Genomic DNA, 18,297 nt, shown 5'->3' with positions numbered 1-18,297 from the left:
GTGCTGGAATAGTGGCGCAGCTCCTGGTGTTGAAATGGTGCTGGATTAGTGGAGGCAGCTCCTGTTGTTCAAAGTGGTGCTGGAATAGTGGAGGCAGCGCCTGTTGTTGACATGGTGCTGGAATAGTGGAGGCAGCTCCTGTTGTTGACATGGTGCTGGAATAGTGGAGGCAGCTCCTGGTGTTGAAGTGGTGCTGGAATAGTGGAGGCAGCTCCTGTTGTTGAAATAGTGCTGGAATAGTGGAGGCAGCTCCTGTTGTTGACATGGTGCTGGAATATTGGAGGCTGCTCCTGTTGTTGAAGTGGTGCTGGAATACTGGAGGCAGCTCCTGTTGTTGAAATGGTGCTGGAATATTGGAGGCAGCTCCTGTTGTTGAAGTGGTGCTGGAATAGTGGAGGCAGCTCTGTTGTTGACATGGTGCTGGAATAGTGGAGGCAGCTCCTGTTGTTGACATGGTGCTGGAATAGTGGAGGCAGCTCCTGGTGTTGAAATGGTGCTGGAATAGTGGAGGCAGCTCCTGGTGTTGACATGGTGCTGGAATAGTGGAGGCAGCGCCTGTTGTTGACATGGTGCTGGAATATTGGAGGCAGCTCCTGGTGTTGACATGGTGCTGGAATAGTGGAGGCAGCTCCTGTTGTTGACAGTGGTGCTGGAATAGTGGAGGCAGCTCCTGTTGTTGAAGTGGTGCTGGAGTAGTGGAGGCAGCTCCTGTTGTTGACATGGTGCTGGAATAGTGGAGGCAGCTCCTGTTGTTGAAGTGGTGCTGGAATAGTGGAGGCAGCTCCTGTTGTTGACATGGTGCTGGATTGTGGAGGCAGCTCCTGTTGTTGAAATGGTGCTGGAATAGTGGAGGCAGCTCCTGTTGTTGACATGGTGCTGGAATAGTGGAGGCAGCTCCTGGTGTTGAAGTGGTGCTGGAATAGTGGAGGCAGCTCCTGTTGTTGAAATAGTGCTGGAATAGTGGAGGCAGCTCCTGTTGTTGAAGTGGTGTTGGGATAGTGGAGGCAGCTCCTGTTGTTGACATGGTGCTGGAGTAGTGGAGGCAGCTCCTGTTGTTGACATGGTGCTGGAATAGTGGAGGCAGCTCCTGGTGTTGAAATGGTGCTGGAATAGTGCAGGCAGCTCCTGTTGTTGACATGGTGCTGGAATAGTGGAGGCAGCTCCTGTTGTTGACATGGTGCTGGATTATTGGAGGCTGCTCCTGTTGTTGAAGTGGTGCTGGAATACTGGAGGCAGCTCCTGGTGTTGAAGTGGTGCTGGAATATTGGAGGCAGCTCCTGTTGTTGAAATGGTGCTGGAATAGTGGAGGCAGCTCCTGTTGTTGACATGGTGCTGGAATAGTGGAGGCAGCTCCTGGTGTTGAAATGGTGCTGGAATAGTGGAGGCAGCTCCTGGTGTTGACATGGTGCTGGAATAGTGGAGGCAGCGCCTGTTGTTGACATGGTGCTGGAATATTGGAGGCAGCTCCTGGTGTTGACGTGGTGCTGGAATAGTGGAGGCAGCTCCTGTTGTTGAAGTGGTGCTGGAATAGGGGAGGCAGCTCCTGTTGTTGAAATGGTGCTGGAATAGTGAAGGCAGCTCCTGTTGTTGAAATGGTGCTGGAATAGTGGAGGCAGCTCCTGGTGTTGAAGTGGTGCTGGAATAGTGGAGGCAGCTCCTGGTGTTGACATGGTGCTGGAATAGTGGAGGCAGCTCCTGTTGTTGACATGGTGCTGGAATAGTGGAGGCAGCTCCTGGTGTTGACATGGTGTTGGAATAGTGGAGGCAGCTCCTGTTGTTGAAATGGTGCTGGAATACTGGAGGCAGCTCCTGTTGTTGAAATGGTGCTGGAATAGTGGAGGCAGCTCCTGTTGTCTTTGCGACTTGCAGTATCTCTTTCTGGTTCTAAATCCATAGTTGTTTAGTTGTTCATGCTCTAAATCATGTAACTGTCTGTTACTGTACATTGCAATATGCTTTGTGGACATCACTGGACAGAGGTTGCTATCCTGTTATTGTGATAAAACAAAGGTGTGGTTGAATTTATTCTGCCGCTGTGCCTTCTTATTGTCTCGGGCTTTAGGGCCTATATATCAAGGTATCAAGGCATATGAACTAACAGGTTATAGAGCAAACAACACAATTATCACAACACGTAGGTTGTAATATGGTTTGTGGGTCTTGGCTTCCCCAGTGATTTTTACCCATGCACCTCTCCATCTATTCTAACAGAAACCAAACTGAGAATGCATGTGCGTAATCCAGCTAAAGACAGTGAGAAGAGCTGCTGAGTGCATAAACCGGTAATAACACCTCCGGAAGGAATAACACGGCGCTAGGACCGAGCACAACTCTGTGAATGCGCAAATCCCAGTCAAGCAGAGAGACCGCTGGCTATCTCGATCAGAATAGCTCGTTACCGGTGAGGCTGTTTGCTGCGGCGCGAAGCCATAACCGGAGAAGCCCGTTTTTTTGCGCACCTCTCCTCCTGCTCCGTCTCCTGTTCCAAAAAAAACACCAAAGCGAACCTGAACCGAAGATTAACCATCTGTGGGTTCAGGACAGAGATCTCTTTATGGGCTCACAATGCGCAGGATACGGGCCAACGCCATCGCTATCTTGACCGTAGCGTGGATCCTGGGAACATTCTATTACCTGTGGCAGGACAATAAACCGCACTCATCATCCTCAGTCTCGCAGCCCCACGTCGCGGACATCAGGAGACATGCCGCCCATCGAGACGACAGGACCATTCCGTTGATTGTAAGTGACGGATTGAGAGGAGAACAGAGAAGCGTGATGGGAGAGACGGAGAACACAGACAGACAGACAGACAGACAGACAGAGAGAGAGAGAGAGAGAGAGAGAGAGAGAGAGAGAGAGAGAGAGAGAGAGAGAGAGAGAAGTGGTAGGGAAGCGGCTAGCTATGGCTGTGCTGCTGCAGGGGAGTGTGTGTTGCATGTTGATGCCCAGTGGGTTATCTCTGTTGCTGCTCTCACGCAACCTCACTGAGTCTAATATGCCTGTTTGTGTTGGGCGCAGAGGACCTGTGCGTCGACGCTATGGTCCATTTTATTATAGTGAATCCGAACTCTAAATATGACATTTCTACTACCGTATTATTACAGCATTATTTTCAGTGGTGGAAAAAGTGCCCTGTCGAAAATGACTCAAGTAAAAGTTGAATGTCCCCCAGTAAAATACTACTTGAGTAAAAGTCTAAAAGTATTTGATTTTAAATATACTTAAATATCAAATGTAAATGTAATTTTTTTTAAATATACTTAAGTATCGAAAGTAAAAGTATAAATAATACAAAATTCCTTATATTAAGAGAACCAGACAACACCCTTTTCTTTTATATATATATATATATATTTTTATATATATATATATATATATATTTATATACACTTACAGATAGCCAGGGGCACACTCCAACACTGACATAATTTACAAATTAAACATTTGTGTTTAGTGAGTCGTCCAGATCAGAGGCAGTAGGGATGACCAGGGATGTTCTCTGTTTAGTGAGTCCCCCAGATCAGAGGCAGTAGGGATGACCAGGGATGTTATCTGTTTAGTGAGTCCTCCAGATCAGAGGCAGTAGGGATGACCAGGGATGTTCTCTGTTTAGTGAGTCCTCCAGATCAGAGGCAGTAGGGATGACCAGGGATGTTCTCTGTTTAGTGAGTCCTCCAGATCAGAGGCAGTAGGGATGACCAGGGATGTTATCTGTTTAGTGAGTCCTCCAGATCAGAGGCAGTAGGGATGACCAGGGATGTTCTCTGTTTAGTGAGTCCTCCAGATCAGAGGCAGTAGGGATGACCAGGGATGTTCTCTGTTTAGTGAGTCTGCCAGATCAGAGGCAGTAGGGATGACCAGGGATATTCTCTGTTTACTGAGTCCTCCAGATCAGAGGCAGTAAGGATGACCAGGGATGTTCTCTGTTTAGTAAGTCGTCCAGATCAGAGGCAGTAGGGATGACCAGGGATGTTCTCTGTTTAGTGAGTCCTCCAGATCAGAGGCGGTAGGGATGACCAGGGATGTTCTCTGTTTAGTGAGTCCTCCAGATCAGAGGCAGTAGGGATGACCAGGGATGTTCTCTTAATAAGTGTGAATTTAACCATTTTCCTGTCAAAATGTAACCAGTACTTTTGCGTGTCAGGGGAAATGTATGGAGTAAAAAGTACATTGTTTTCTTTAGGAATGTAGTGAAGTAAAAGTTAAAGTAGTCAAAAATATAAATAGTAAAGTACAGATACCTCAAAAACTACTTAAGTAGTATTTTAAAGTATTTTTACTGAAGTACTTTACACCACTGATTATTTTAATCAGTTACGTTGCGCCGGATGTCCTGCATTTCAATGGGGTGAACACCCACAATGCAATGTCCCCTCGCGGTTGAAGGCTCGGTTGCGAGACTGACACCAGATACATTAAAAACAAATCTAACTTTGCGTCGTCCAGCCAGAGTCCATTGAAGAACAGGAAGTTACCAAACCACAAGAAGATTAAAATATGTTGGGGAGTTTTTCAGCTGAAAAAAAACATATTTATCCTGTCTTGAATGAAAAGGTCATATTTTGCCATCTTCCAAAATGAATGTGATTTCTGATGAGAGACATTCTCCTCCATCCTGTGTTACAAACACTACATTTGTCCTTAGCGGGGCAAGACTCTGTGAAGATGACGTCCCGCGTAATACGTCACGATGTAAACGGGGCATTGACTGTGTTAGAGCGTATATAACTGATCTGACTGTGTTAGAGCGTATATAACTGATCTCACTGTGTTAGAGCGTATATAACTGATCTGATCTGTGTTAGAGCGTATACAAATGATCTGACTGTGTTAGAGCGTATATAACTGATCTGACTGTGTTAGAGCATATATAACTGATCTGTGTTAGAGCATATATAACTGATCTGTATTGGAGCGTATATAACTGATCTGACTGTGTTAGAGTGTATATAACTGATCTGATCTGTGTTAGAGCGTATATAACTGATCTGACTGTGTTAGAGCGTATATATAACTGATCTGACTGTATTAGAGCGTATATAACTGATCTGACTGTGTTAGAGCGTATATAACTGATCTGACTGTGTTAGAGCGTATATAACTGATCTGATCTGTCTTAGAGCGTATATAACTGATCTGTGTTAGAGCGTATATAACTGATCTGATCTGTGTTAGAGCGTATATAACTGATCTGATCTGTGTTAGAGCGTATATAACTGATCTGATCTGTGTTAGAGCGTATATAACTGATCTGACTGTGTTAGAGCGTATATAACTGATCTGTGTTAGAGAGTATATAACTGATCTGACTGTGTTAGATCTTATATAACTGATCTGACTGTGTTAGAGCATATATAACTGATCTGATCTGTGTTAGAGCGTATATAGCTGATCTGATCTGTGTTAGAGCGTATATAACTGATCTGACTGTGTTAGAGCGTATATAACTGATCTAATCTGTGTTAGAGCGTATATAACTGATCTGTGTTAGAGCGTATATAACTGATCTGATCTGTTTTAGAGCGTATATAACTGTTCTGACTGTGTTGGAGCGTATATAACTGATCTGACTGTGTTAGAGCGTATATAACTGATCTAATCTGTGTTAGAGAGTATATAACTGATCTGATCTGTGTTAGAGCATATATAACTGATCTGACTGTGTTAGTGCGTATATAACTGATCTGTGTTAGAGCGTATATAACTGATCTGACTGTATTAGAGCGTATATAACTGATCTGACTTTGTTAGAGCGTATATAACTGATCTGACTGTGTTAGTGCGTATATAACTGATCTGATCTGTGTTAGAGCATATATAACTGATCTGACTGTGTTAGAGCGTATATAACTGATCTGATCTGTGTTAGAGCGTATATAACTGATCTGATCTGTCTTAGAGCGTATATAACTGATCTGTGTTAGAGCGTATATAACTGATCTGATCTGTGTTAGAGCGTATATAACTGATCTGATCTGTGTTAGAGCGTATATAACTGATCTGATCTGTGTTAGAGCGTATATAACTGATCTGACTGTGTTAGAGCGTATATAACTGATCTGTGTTAGAGAGTATATAACTGATCTGACTGTGTTAGATCTTATATAACTGATCTGATTGTGTTAGAGCATATATAACTGATCTGATCTGTGTTAGAGCGTATATAGCTGATCTGATCTGTGTTAGAGCGTATATAACTGATCTGACGGTGTTAGAGCGTATATAACTGATCTGATTGTGTTAGAGCGTATATAACTGATCTGATTGTGTTAGAGCGTATATAACTGACCTGATTGTGTTAGAGCGTATATAACTGATCTGTGTTAGAGCGTATATAACTGAGTTAGAGCGTATATAACTGATCTGATCTGTGTTAGAGCGTATATAACTGATCTGATCTGTGTTAGAGCGTATATAACTGATCTGTGTTAGAGCGTATATAACTGATCTGATCTGTTAGAGCGTATATAACTGATCTGACTGTTAGAGCGTATATAACTTATCTGACGGTGTTAGAGCGTATATAACTGATCTGACTGTGTTAGAGCGTATATAACTGATCTGATCTGTGTTAGAGCGTATATAACTGATCTGACTGTGTTAGAGCGCATATACACGACCGTTCAAAGTTTGGGGTCACTTAGAAATGTCCTTGCTTTCGAAAGAAAAGCACATTTGTGGTCCATTAAAATAACAGCAAATTGATGAGAAATACATTGTAGACATTGTTAATGTTGTAAATTGCTATTGTAGCTGGAAATGGCAGATTTTTTATGGAATATCTACATAGGCGTACAGAGGCCAATTATCAGCATCCATCACTCTGTAACGGCTGTCTTCTGAAATGAACCAAGGCGCAGCAGGTATGTGAATACTCATTTTTTAATTACCCAACAAAAAGAGTAAAGCATCCACAGGAAACAATAAACACGACAGCAGCAACAGTTTGCAGGCTAAAAAAACGCAGTGCAAAACAACCACCCACAACCCCAAAGAAAAACACACCTATATAGGACTTCCAATCAAAGGCAACTCAACACACCTGCCTTCAATTGGAAGTCCCAATCAACAATACAAACATACCCAACACAAACATGCCACGTCCTGACCAAAACTAAAACACTAGCTCCATCTGCTGGTCAGGACGTGACACACTCCTGTGTTCCAATGGCACATTGTGTTAGCTAATCCAAGTTGATCATTTTAAAAGGATAATTGATCATTAGAAAACCCTTTTGCAATTATGTTAGCACTGCTGAAAACTGTTGTTCTGATTAAAGAAGCAATAAAACTGGCCTTTAGATTAGTTGAGTATCTGGAGCATCAGCATTTGTGGGTTCGATTACAGGCTCAATATGGCCAGAAACAAAGAACTTTCTTCTGAAACTCGTCAGTCCATTCTTGTTCTGAGAAATGAAGGCTATTCCATGTGAGAAATTGCCAAGAAACTGAAGATCTCCTACAACGCCGTGTACTACTCCCTTCACAGAACAGTGCAAACTGGCTCTAACCAGAATAGAAAGAGGAGTGGGAGGCCCCGGTGCACAACTGAGCAAGAGGACAAGTACATTAGAGTGTCTAGTTTGAGAAACAGACACCTCACAAGTCCTTAACTGTCAGCTTCATTAAATAGTACCCGCAAAACACCAGTCTCCACGTCAACAGTGAGGTGATTCCGGGATGCTGGCCTTCTAGGCAGAGTTCCTCTGTCCAATGTCTGTGTTCTTTTGCCAATCTTAATCTTTTCTTTTTATTGGCCAGTCTGAGATATGGCTTCTTCTTTGCAACTCTGCTGGGAAGGCCAGCATCCCGGAGGTGCCTCTTCACTGTTGACGTTGAGACTGGTGTTTTGCGGGTACTATTTAATGAAGCTGCCAGTTGAGGACTTGTGAGGCGTCTGTTTCTCAAACTAGACACTCTAATGTACTGCGCTCTAATCCCGTAATCCGAACAATCAATTCATACATTTTAAATTTGTTCTCATTTACAATTGTGACCTGGCCAAGATAAAGCAAAGCAGTGCGACAAAAACAACAACACAGAGTTACACATGGAATAAACAAATGTACAGTCAATAACGCAATAGAAAGTCTGCATACAGTGTGTGCAAATGAAGTAAGGAGGTAAGGCAATAAATAGGCCATAGTGGCGAAGTAATTACAATTTGGCAATTTACACTGGAGTGATATTTGTGCAGATGAAGATGTGCAACTAGAACTACTGGTGTGCAAAAGAGCAGTAAAACAAAAATACATACGGGGATGAGGTAGGTAGTTGGTTGAATGGGCTACTTACAGATGGGCTATGTACAGCTGCAGCGATCGGTAAGCTGCTCTGACAGCTGACGCTTAAAGTTAGTGAGGAAGATATAAGTCTCCAGCTTCAGTGATTTTTGCAGTTCGTTCCAGTCATTGGCAGCAGAGAACTGGAAGGAAAGGTGGCCAAAGGAGGTGTTGGATTTGGGGGTGACCAGTGAGATATACCTGCTGGAGCACGTGCTATGGGTGTGTCGTGTCTTTGGGGTACCATTAAACGGAAGATATGTTTATCAATTAGCTCCCTGTAATTATTATCACGCGATTAAACTGATTAATCGTTTAATTGTAATTAACTAGGAGATCGGGGCACCAAGGAGAATATTCAGATTACAAAGCTATAATTTTCCTAATATAACTTTCCTGTACTATAATATTATATTCTATTATAGTATAGGCCGATTATCTTGTGGTTTAAATGGTGTATTTTACCTCGAGTCCAGTCTCATTCCAAACGTCGTAAATTGTTGTATCTGCACGAACCCAGTCTTTACTAAAATCATCCATACATCAATTGTCTCATTTATTTACTACACTAAGTAATTAACAGAAAACATACAAAACAGTAATTATCATCACAAAGGATTGGTAGAGGAATGTGCCCTTGTGGGCTAAACAGGCAGGTCGGCCTGTTGAACAATGGGTCATAAACGGTCCGCTGAGAAGTTACACAGAGTTCATTAATATTAACAATTGACAATTGAAGGCTCACTCATTCGGGAACAATTGCAATCAATACATATTTACGCTCATGTGTCGTCGTGATCCTTGTTCGAGAGTTCTGTTCTGTTGGGGAGTTTTGTCCGCGTTCTCTCTCTCTCTCTCGGTTAGAATGGATCTTTCAGAGCGACATTCATTAATGTCGTCATAGAATGGTTGTTTCGTTGGTCTTCGCGTTCGATGATATAATTTACTTAGCTGCAGACTAATAATTAATATCAAAGACTTGTTCTTATTCTGTCGGTATCAATAGTCTAAAAGTTAACCACGTGGTATGGTTCACTTTCAGTAGAGTACTTGGATGGTCAAACCTCTGGCCATAGAGTGTAGGCCTGGTCTGAAGAAATGTAAATCAGGGGGTGTTTTATAGTGCCCATAGAACAGGCTTGTCAAATGACGCCTGGTCCTGTATGGGTCCCTGGGGTCGTGCCTATGACTGAGTTAGATTTGGTTACAGAAATACAATTCTATCACATTACATCAGTACATAGCATCTCAATGTCTTACAAAAGCTTTGTCCTTATTAATACATTCTATACAACCATTATGATGCTATTATATAAACAGTTTTATGGTAATATGGCTATATTGTCTCTTCTGAGTATCACAAAATTGTACCAAGCGGATCAGTTCGTAGCTGGATTCTTCACCAATCTTCCATACCTTCTCCAGAACACAAAATGTCGCTTGGCTCTCCAATTCTATGAGTTGGAAGAATTTCCTGTGTCTCTCTATGGGCCATGTGGCCAGAGACTCTCCTGGAATTTTAGAGTTTTTACGACCCTTTACACACAGGGTGGATTGGGGGGAAGGTAGGGGGTGGTGGTGCAAAAGGGAGGTGGTCAACTGTCCTCCCTGTACCAAAAGAGGCCAACGTCATGACAGGTGGGTGTTGCTATGGTGACCAGTGAGCTGAGATAAGGCGGGGCTTTACCTAGCAAAGACTTATAGATGACCTGGAGCAAGTGGGTTTGGCAACGAATATATAGTGAGGACCAGCCAACGAGATCATACAGGTCGCAGTGGTGAGTAGTATATGGGGCTTTGGTGACAAAACGGATGGCACTGTGATAGACTGCATCCAGTTTGCTGAGTAGAGTGTTGGAGGCTATTTTGTAAATGACATTGCCGAAGTCAAGGATCGGTAGGATAGTCAGTTCTACGAGGGTATGTTTGGCAGCATGAGTGAAGGAGGCTTTGTTGCGAAATAGGAAGCCAATTCTAGATTTAACTTTGGATTGGAGATGCTTAATGTGAGTCTGGAAGGAGAGTTTACAGTCTAGCCAGACACCTAGGTATTTACAGTTGTCCACATATTCTAAGTCAGAACCGTCCAGAGTAGTGATGCTAGTCGGGCGGGCGGGTGCGGGCAGCGATCGGTTGAAGAGCATGCATTTTGTTTTACTAGCATTTAAGAGCAGTTTGAGGCCATGGAAGGAGTGTTGTATGGTGGTGAAGCTCGTTTGGAGGTTTGTTAACACAGTGTCCAAAGAGGGGCCAGATGTATACAGAATGGTGTCGTCTGCGTAGAGGTGGATCAAAGAATCATCCGCAGCAAGAGCGACATCATTGATATATACAGAGAAAAGAGTCGGCCCGAGAATTGAACCCTGTGGCACCCCCATAGAGACTGCCAGAGGTCCGAGCTGTTGGCCGGGGTTGGGGGTAGCCAGGTGGAAAGCATGGCCAGCCGTAGAGAAATGCTTATAGAAATTCTCGGTTATCATGGATTTATCAGTGGTGACAGTGTTTCCTAGTCTCAGTGCAGTGGGCAGCTGTGATATGGGAGGGCCCTGCAGCTAAATGCTTCTGGGGCAAAGTTACAAAATTAATTTTGAAGTCCATGAGTATAAGCCCCTTGAGATTACTGCTGGCAGGCAGCACTGCCAAGCCGGGGAGGAGTCATGTTGGGTGGATGGGGTTGGGGGAAAAAGATGGGAGGTTGGGGTGGAGGCATGTTGGCTGGATGGGGTTTGGGGAATAGGATGGGAGGTTGGGGTAGAGACATGTTGCCAGGATGGGGTTGGGGGAATCAGATGGGAGGTTGGGGTGGAGACATGTTGGCTGGATGGGGTTGGGGGAATAAGATGGGAGGTTGGGGTGGAGACATGTTGGGTGGATGGGGTTGGGGGATAAGATGGGAGGTTGGGGTGGAGACATGTTGGCTGGGTGGGGTTGGGGGGATGGGAGGTTGGGGTGGAGTCATGTTGGGTGGATGGGGTTGGGGAATGGGAGGTTGGGGTAGAGACATGTTGGGTGGATGGGGTTGGGGGGATGGGAGGTTGGGGTGGAGACATGTTGGCTGGATGGGGTTGGGGGAATAAGATAAGAGGTTGGGGTGGAGACATGTTGGCTGGATGGGGTTGGGGGAATAAGATGGGAGGTTGGGGTGGAGACATGATGGATGGATGGGGTTGGGGGAATGGGAGGTTGGGGTGGAGTCATGTTGGATGGATGGGGTTGGGGAATAAGATGGGAGGTTGGGGTGGAGACATGTTGGCTGGATGGGGTTGGGGAATAAGATGGGAGGTTGGGGTGGAGTCATGTTGGATGGATGGGGTTGGGGAATGGGAGGTTGGGGTGGAGTCATGTTGGCTGGGTGGGGTTGGGGGAATAAGATGGGAGGTTGGGGTGGAGACATGTTGGATGGATGGGGTTAGGGAATGGGAGGTTGGGGTGGAGACATGTTGGGTGGGTGGGGTTTGGGGGATGGGAGGTTGGGGTGGAGACATGTTGGGTGGATGGGGTTGGGGGAATGGGAGGTTGGGGTGGAGACATGATGGATGGATGGGGTTGGGGGAATGGGAGGTTGGGGTGGAGACATGTTGGGTGGATGGGGTTGGGGGAATAAGATGGGAGGTTGGGGTAGAGACATGTTGGGTGGGTGGGGTTGGGGGGATGGGAGGTTGGGGTAGAGACATGTTGGGTGGGTGGGGTTGGGGGGATGGGAGGTTGGGGTGGAGTCATGTTGGGTGGATGGGGTTGGGGGAATAAGATGGGAGGTTGGGGTGGAGACAGGATGGATGGATGGGGTTGGGGGAATAAGATGGGAGGTTGGGCGTGGAGGCCCACTGATTTTTTCCAGATTTTCCTGTTTATACTGAATGTTTTATTTATTATTAAAATGTGTATGTTTTATTTATTATTAAAATCTGTATGTTTTATTTATTATTAAAATCTGTATATTTTATTTATAAAAATGTCTATGTATTTCTTAGTTTTTTCTTTTCTTTTGAGTAGCAGTCTAATTTGAAATGGATAATGTTCCTGTTAAAATGTAGAAATAATAAAATATAAGAATACCAATATACATTAAATGGCTCAGTAGAATAAACATTTTATTTAAAATAAATAAAAAATATAAACATTTTCCAAGGTGCATTCCAGGATATGCTCACATGCAAATAGCCCTCTGGCTATGGATGACAAATAACCCTAACCCTTACCCTAACACCTAACCCCAACCCTAAACCTAACCCTTACCCTAACCCAACCCTTACCCAACCCAACTGTAACCCCAACCCTAACCCTTACCCTAACCCAACCCTAAACTTTCCATGAGAGCATCTCAGTAAAGCATGGTACAGGAGCCTGGTTATCCCCATCTCTCTCTCTCTCTCTCTCTCTCTCTCTCTCTCTCTCTCTCTCTCTCTCTCTCTCTCTCTCTCTCTCTCTCACTCTCACTCTCACTCTCCCTCTTTCTCTGTGTGGTTCCATAACTTCCATAGCAACAGGTGCCCTCCACAACCAGGGTTCATGACATCACTCATGATGAGTAATGTCTTGGCCACATCATGGCTCCTTGCCTGCACTGTTAAAATAGAAAGTCTGAAAACACCATGATTGTGTAATGAAACCAATTAAAGTATTATACCTAAACTGAGATCTGATGTTTCTGTTTTAAAACAGAAATGGTAGTACTTTGAAACACCCACAGTGGTTCTTGGGGATGGCATGCAGCCTAGCGGTTAAGAGCAGGTAGCCTAGCGGTTATGAGCAGGCAGCCTAGCGGTTATGAGCAGGCAGCCTAGCGGTTAAGAGCAGGTAGCCTAGCGGTTATTAGCAGGCAGCCTAGCGGTTATGAGCAGGTAGCCTAGCGGTTAAAAGCAGGTAGCCTAGCGGTTATGAGCAGGTAGCCTAGCGGTTATGAGCAGGTAGCCTAGCGGTTAAGAGCAGGTAGCCTAGCGATTATGAGCTGGTAGCCTAGCGGTTATGAGCAGGTAGCCTAGCGGTTAAGAGCAGGTAGCCTAGCGGTTATGAGCAGGGAGCCTAGCGGTTATGAGCAGGCAGCCTAGCTGTTATGAGCAGGTAGCCTAGCGGTTATGAGCAGGTAGCCTAGCGGTTATGAGCAGACAGCCTAGCGGTTAAGCGCAAGCAGCCTAGCGGTTATGAGCAGGTAGCCTAGCGGTTAAGAGTGTTGGGCCTGTAACTGAAAGGTTGCTGGTTCAAATCCCTGAGCAAGCAAGATATGTTGCTCATCACCCAGTCCCACATTCATAATAGCCAATGGAAGAGGCAAATGCAGAGTCCTCAGTTCTTGCAGTTCAACCTCCAGTTAGTGTGAGTTAGTTAGTTAGTCCAGTTAGTGAGTTAGTTAGTTAGTCCAGTTAGTGAGTTAGTTAGTTAGTGAGTTAGTTAGTTAGTCCAGTTAGTGTGAGTCAGTTAGTGTGAGTTAGTTAGTCCAGTTAGTGAGTTAGTTAGTCCAGTTAGTGAGTTAGTCCAGTTAGTGAGTTAGTTAGTTAGTCCAGTTAGTGAGTTAGTTAGTTAGTTAGTTAGTTAGTTAGTTAGTTAGTTAGTTAGTTAGTTAGTGAGTTAGTCCAGTTAGTGAGTTAGTTAGTCCAGTTAGTGTGAGTTAGTTAGTTAGTCCAGTTAGTGAGTGAGTTAGTTAGTCCAGTTAGTGAGTTAGTTAGTCCAGTTTGTGAGTTAGTTAGTCCAGTTTGTGAGTTAGTTAGTGAGTTAGTTAGTTAGTCCAGTTAGTGTGAGTTAGTTAGTTAGTTAGTCCAGTTAGTGAGTTAGTTAGTCCAGTTAGTGTGAGTTAGTTAGTTAGTCCAGTTAGTGAGTTAGTTAGTTAGTCCAGTTAGTGAGTTAGTTAGTTAGTCCAGTTAGTGAGTTAGTTAGTGAGTTAGTTAGTTAGTCCAGTTAGTGTGAGTTAGTTAGTTAGTTAGTCCAGTTAGTGAGTTAGTTAGTCCAGTTAGTGAGTTAGTTAGTCCAGTTTGTGAGTTAGTTAGTGAGTTAGTTAGTTAGTCCAGTTAGTGAGTTAGTTAGTTAGTGAGTTAGTTAGTTAGTCCAGTTAGTGTGAGTTAGTTAGTCCAGTTAGTGAGTTAGTTAGTCCAGTTAGTGAGTTAGTTAGTTAGTCCAGTTAGTGAGTTAGTTAGTCCAGTTTGTGAGTTAGTTAGTGAGTTAGTTAGTTAGTCCAGTTATTGTGAGTTAGTTAGTTAGTTAGTCCAGTTAGTGTGAGTTAGTTAGTTAGTTAGTCCAGTTAGTGAGTTAGTTAGTCCAGTTTGTGAGTTAGTTAGTGAGTTAGTTAGTTAGTCCAGTTAGTGTGAGTTAGTTAGTTAGTTAGTCCAGTTAGTGAGTTAGTTAGTCCAGTTAGTGAGTTAGTTAGTGAGTTAGTCCAGTTAGTGAATTAGTTAGTCCAGTTAGTGAGTTAGTTAGTCCAGTTTGTGAGTTAGTTAGTTAGTTAGTCCAGTTAGTGTGAGTTAGTTAGTTAGTTAGTCCAGTTAGTGAGTTAGTTAGTCCAGTTTGTGAGTTAGTTAGTTAGTCCAGTTAGTGTGAGTTAGTTAGTTAGTCCAGTTAGTGTGAGTTAGTTAGTTAGTCCAGTTAGTGAGTTAGTTAGTCCAGTTAGTGAGTTAGTTAGTCCAGTTTGTGAGTTAGTTAGTGAGTTAGTTAGTTAGTCCAGTTTGTGTGAGTTAGTTAGTTAGTTAGTTAGTTAGTTAGTTAGTTAGTCCAGTTAGTGAGTTAGTTAGTCCAGTTAGTGAGTTAATTAGTGAGTTAGTTAGTCCAGTTAGTGAGTTAGTTAGTCCAGTTAGTGAGTTAGTTAGTCCAGTTTGTGAGTTAGTTAGTTAGTGAGTTAGTTAGTTAGTTAGTCCAGATAGTGTGAGTTAGTTAGTCCAGTTAGTTAGTGAGTTAGTCCAGTTAGTGAGTTAGTTAGTTAGTCCAGTTAGTGAGTTAGTTAGTTAGTCCAGTTAGTGAGTTAGTTAGTTAGTCCAGTTAGTGTGAGTTAGTTAGTCCAGTTTGTGAGTTAGTTAGTGACTTAGTTAGTTAGTTAGTTAGTCCAGTTAGTGTGATTTAGTTAGTTAGTTAGTCCAGTTAGTGAGTTAGTTAGTGAGTTAGTTAGTGAGTTAGTCCAGTTAGTGAGTTAGTTAGTTAGTGAGTTAGTTAGTTAGTCCAGTTAGTGTGAGTCAGTTAGTGTGAGTTAGTTAGTCCAGTTAGTGAGTTAGTTAGTCCAGTTAGTGAGTTAGTCCAGTTAGTGAGTTAGTTAGTCCAGTTTGTGAGTTAGTTAGTTAGTGAGTTAGTTAGTTAGTTAGTCCAGATAGTGTGAGTTAGTTAGTCCAGTTAGTGAGTTAGTTAGTGAGTTAGTCCAGTTAGTGAGTTAGTTAGTTAGTCCAGTTAGTGAGTTAGTTAGTCCAGTAAGTGTGAGTTAGTTAGTTAGTCCAGTTAGTGAGTTAGTTAGTCCAGTTAGTGAGTTAGTTAGTCCAGTTAGTGAGTTAGTTAGTCCAGTTAGTGAGTTAGTTAGTTAGTCCAGTTAGTGAGTTAGTTAGTCCAGTTTGTGAGTTAGTTAGTTAGTTAGTGAGTTAGTTAGTTAGTCCAGTTAGTGAGTTAGTTAGTTAGTCCAGTTAGTGTGAGTTAGTTAGTCCAGTTAGTGAGTTAGTTAGTGAGTTAGTCCAGTTAGTGAGTTAGTTAGTTAGTCCAGTTAGTGAGTTAGTTAGTCCAGTTTGTGAGTTAGTTAGTGAGTTAGTTAGTTAGTCCAGTTAGTGTGAGTTAGTTAGTTAGTTAGTCCAGTTAGTGTGAGTTAGTTAGTTAGTCCAGTTAGTGAATTAGTTAGTCCAGTTAGTGAGTTAGTTAGTCCAGTTTGTGAGTTAGTTAGTGAGTAAGTTAGTTAGTCCAGTTAGTGTGAGTTAGTTAGTTAGTTAGTCCAGTTAGTGAGTTAGTTAGTCCAGTTAGTGAGTTAGTTAGTGAGTTAGTCTAGTTAGTGAATTAGTTAGTCCAGTTAGTGAATTAGTTAGTCCAGTTTGTGAGTTAGTTAGTGAGTTAGTTAGTTAGTCCAGTTAGTGTGAGTTAGTTAGTTAGTTAGTCCAGTTAGTGAGTTAGTTAGTCCAGTTTGTGAGTTAGTTAGTTAGTCCAGTTAGTGTGAGTTAGTTAGTTAGTCCAGTTAGTGTGAGTTAGTTAGTTAGTCCAGTTAGTGAGTTAGTTAGTCCAGTTAGTGAGTTAGTTAGTCCAGTTAGTGAGTTAGTTAGTGAGTTAGTTAGTCCAGTTAGTGAGTTAGTTAGTCCAGTTAGTGTGTTAGTTAGTCCAGTTTGTGAGTTAGTTAGTTAGTGAGTTAGTTAGTTAGTTAGTCCAGATAGTGTGAGTTAGTTAGTCCAGTTAGTGAGTTAGTCCAGTTAGTGAGTTAGTTAGTTAGTCCAGTTAGTGAGTTAGTTAGTTAGTCCAGTTAGTGTGAGTTAGTTAGTTAGTCCAGTTAGTGTGAGTTAGTTAGTCCAGTTTGTGAGTTAGTTAGTGAGTTAGTTAGTTAGTCCAGTTAGTGTGATTTAGTTAGTTAGTCCAGTTAGTGAGTTAGTTAGTCCAGTTAGTGAGTTAGTTAGTGAGTTAGTCCAGTTAGTGAGTTAGTTAGTCCAGTTAGTGAGTTAGTTAGTCCAGTTTGTGAGTTATATAGTTAGTCCAGTTAGTGTGAGTTAGTTAGTTAGTCCAGTTAGTGAGTTAGTTAGTCCAGTTAGTGAGTTAGTTAGTCCAGTTTGTGAGTTAGTTAGTTAGTCCAGTTAGTGTGAGTTAGTTAGTTAGTCCAGTTAGTGTGAGTTAGTTAGTTAGTGAGTTAGTTAGTTAGTCCAGTTAGTCCAGTTAGTGAGTTAGTTAGTTAGTTAGTCCAGTTAGTGTGAGCTAGTTAGTTAGTTAGTTAATTAGTCCAGTTAGTGAGTTAGTTAGTTAGTCCAGTTTGTGAGTTAGTTAGTGAGTTAGTTAGTCCAGTTTGTGAGTTAGTTAGTTAGTCCAGTTAGTGAGTTAGTTAATTAGTCCAGTTAGTGAGTTAGTTAGTTAGTCCAGTTAGTGTGAGTTAGTGAGTTAGTTAGTTAGTCCAGTTAGTTAGTCCAGTTAGTGAGTTAGTTAGTGAGTTAGTCCAGTTAGTGAGTTAGTTAGTTAGTCCAGTTAGTGAGTTAGTTAGTTAGTCCAGTTAGTGTGAGTTAGTTAGTTAGTCCAGTTAGTGTGAGTTAGTTAGTCCAGTTTGTGAGTTAGTTAGTGAGTTAGTTAGTTAGTTAGTCCAGTTAGTGTGATTTAGTTAGTTAGTTAGTCCAGTTAGTGAGTTAGTTAGTCCAGTTAGTGAGTTAGTTAGTGAGTTAGTCCAGTTAGTGAGTTAGTTAGTCCAGTTTGTGAGTTAGTTAGTGAGTTAGTTAGTCCAGTTTGTGAGTTAGTTAGTTAGTCCAGTTAGTGAGTTAGTTAATTAGTCCAGTTAGTGAGTTAGTTAGTTAGTCCAGTTAGTGTGAGTTAGTTAGTTAGTCCAGTTAGTGAGTTAGTTAGTTAGTCCAGTTAGTTAGTCCAGTTAGTGTGAGCTAGTTAGTTAGTCCAGTTAGTGAGTTAGTTAGTCCAGTTTGTGAGTTAGTTAGTTAGTTAGTTAGTTAGTCCAGTTAGTGACTTAGTTAGTTAGTCCAGTTAGTGAGTTAGTCCAGTTTGTAAGTTAGTTAGTTAGTCCAGTTAGTGTGTTAGTTAGTTAGTCCAGTTAGTGTGTTAGTTAGTTAGTCCAGTTAGTGAGTTAGTTAGTTAGTCCAGTTAGTGAGTTAGTTAGTTAGTCCAGTTTGTGCTGGTGGTTTGAACACTGTGTGTGACGATGCCTGCCAAAACGGTATAAAACGGTAAATGATTCAAATACATAGAACAGTGTGAAACATTTAAGACACCAGACAAAGGGATCTAATTCTGCACCAAACAGGACTCGAAACATCAAAATAATGTTTTCGACCTTCAACCTGGTAGTGCTTCCAGTCCCTGGCAAGGTGTTGCACAACACTAGATTAAGTGGTGTTACAACACGCCATGTCATGTTTCAGAACAT

At 42.6% G+C, this 18,297-nt stretch overlaps 1 protein-coding gene across 1 annotated transcript in view; it reads left to right on the top strand.

Moving 5' to 3' along the window:
• The first annotated feature begins 1,392 nt into the window (after positions 1-1,392).
• galnt16 (UDP-N-acetyl-alpha-D-galactosamine:polypeptide N-acetylgalactosaminyltransferase 16) overlaps positions 1,393-18,297 on the top strand; it is a 397,157-nt gene continuing 380,252 nt past the window's right edge. The window contains exon 1 of the mRNA XM_045723766.2: positions 1,393-2,742. Coding sequence (XP_045579722.1) covers positions 2,566-2,742 — 177 coding nt within the window. The 5' untranslated portion in view covers positions 1,393-2,565. The remainder of the gene's footprint in view (positions 2,743-18,297) is intronic.

This window comes from Salmo salar, chromosome 09 (assembly GCF_965601325.2).
Source record: "Salmo salar chromosome 09, fSalSal1, whole genome shotgun sequence".
NCBI lineage: Eukaryota > Metazoa > Chordata > Actinopteri > Salmoniformes > Salmonidae > Salmo > Salmo salar.
This window is presented reverse-complemented; position numbering and strand designations above follow the sequence as displayed.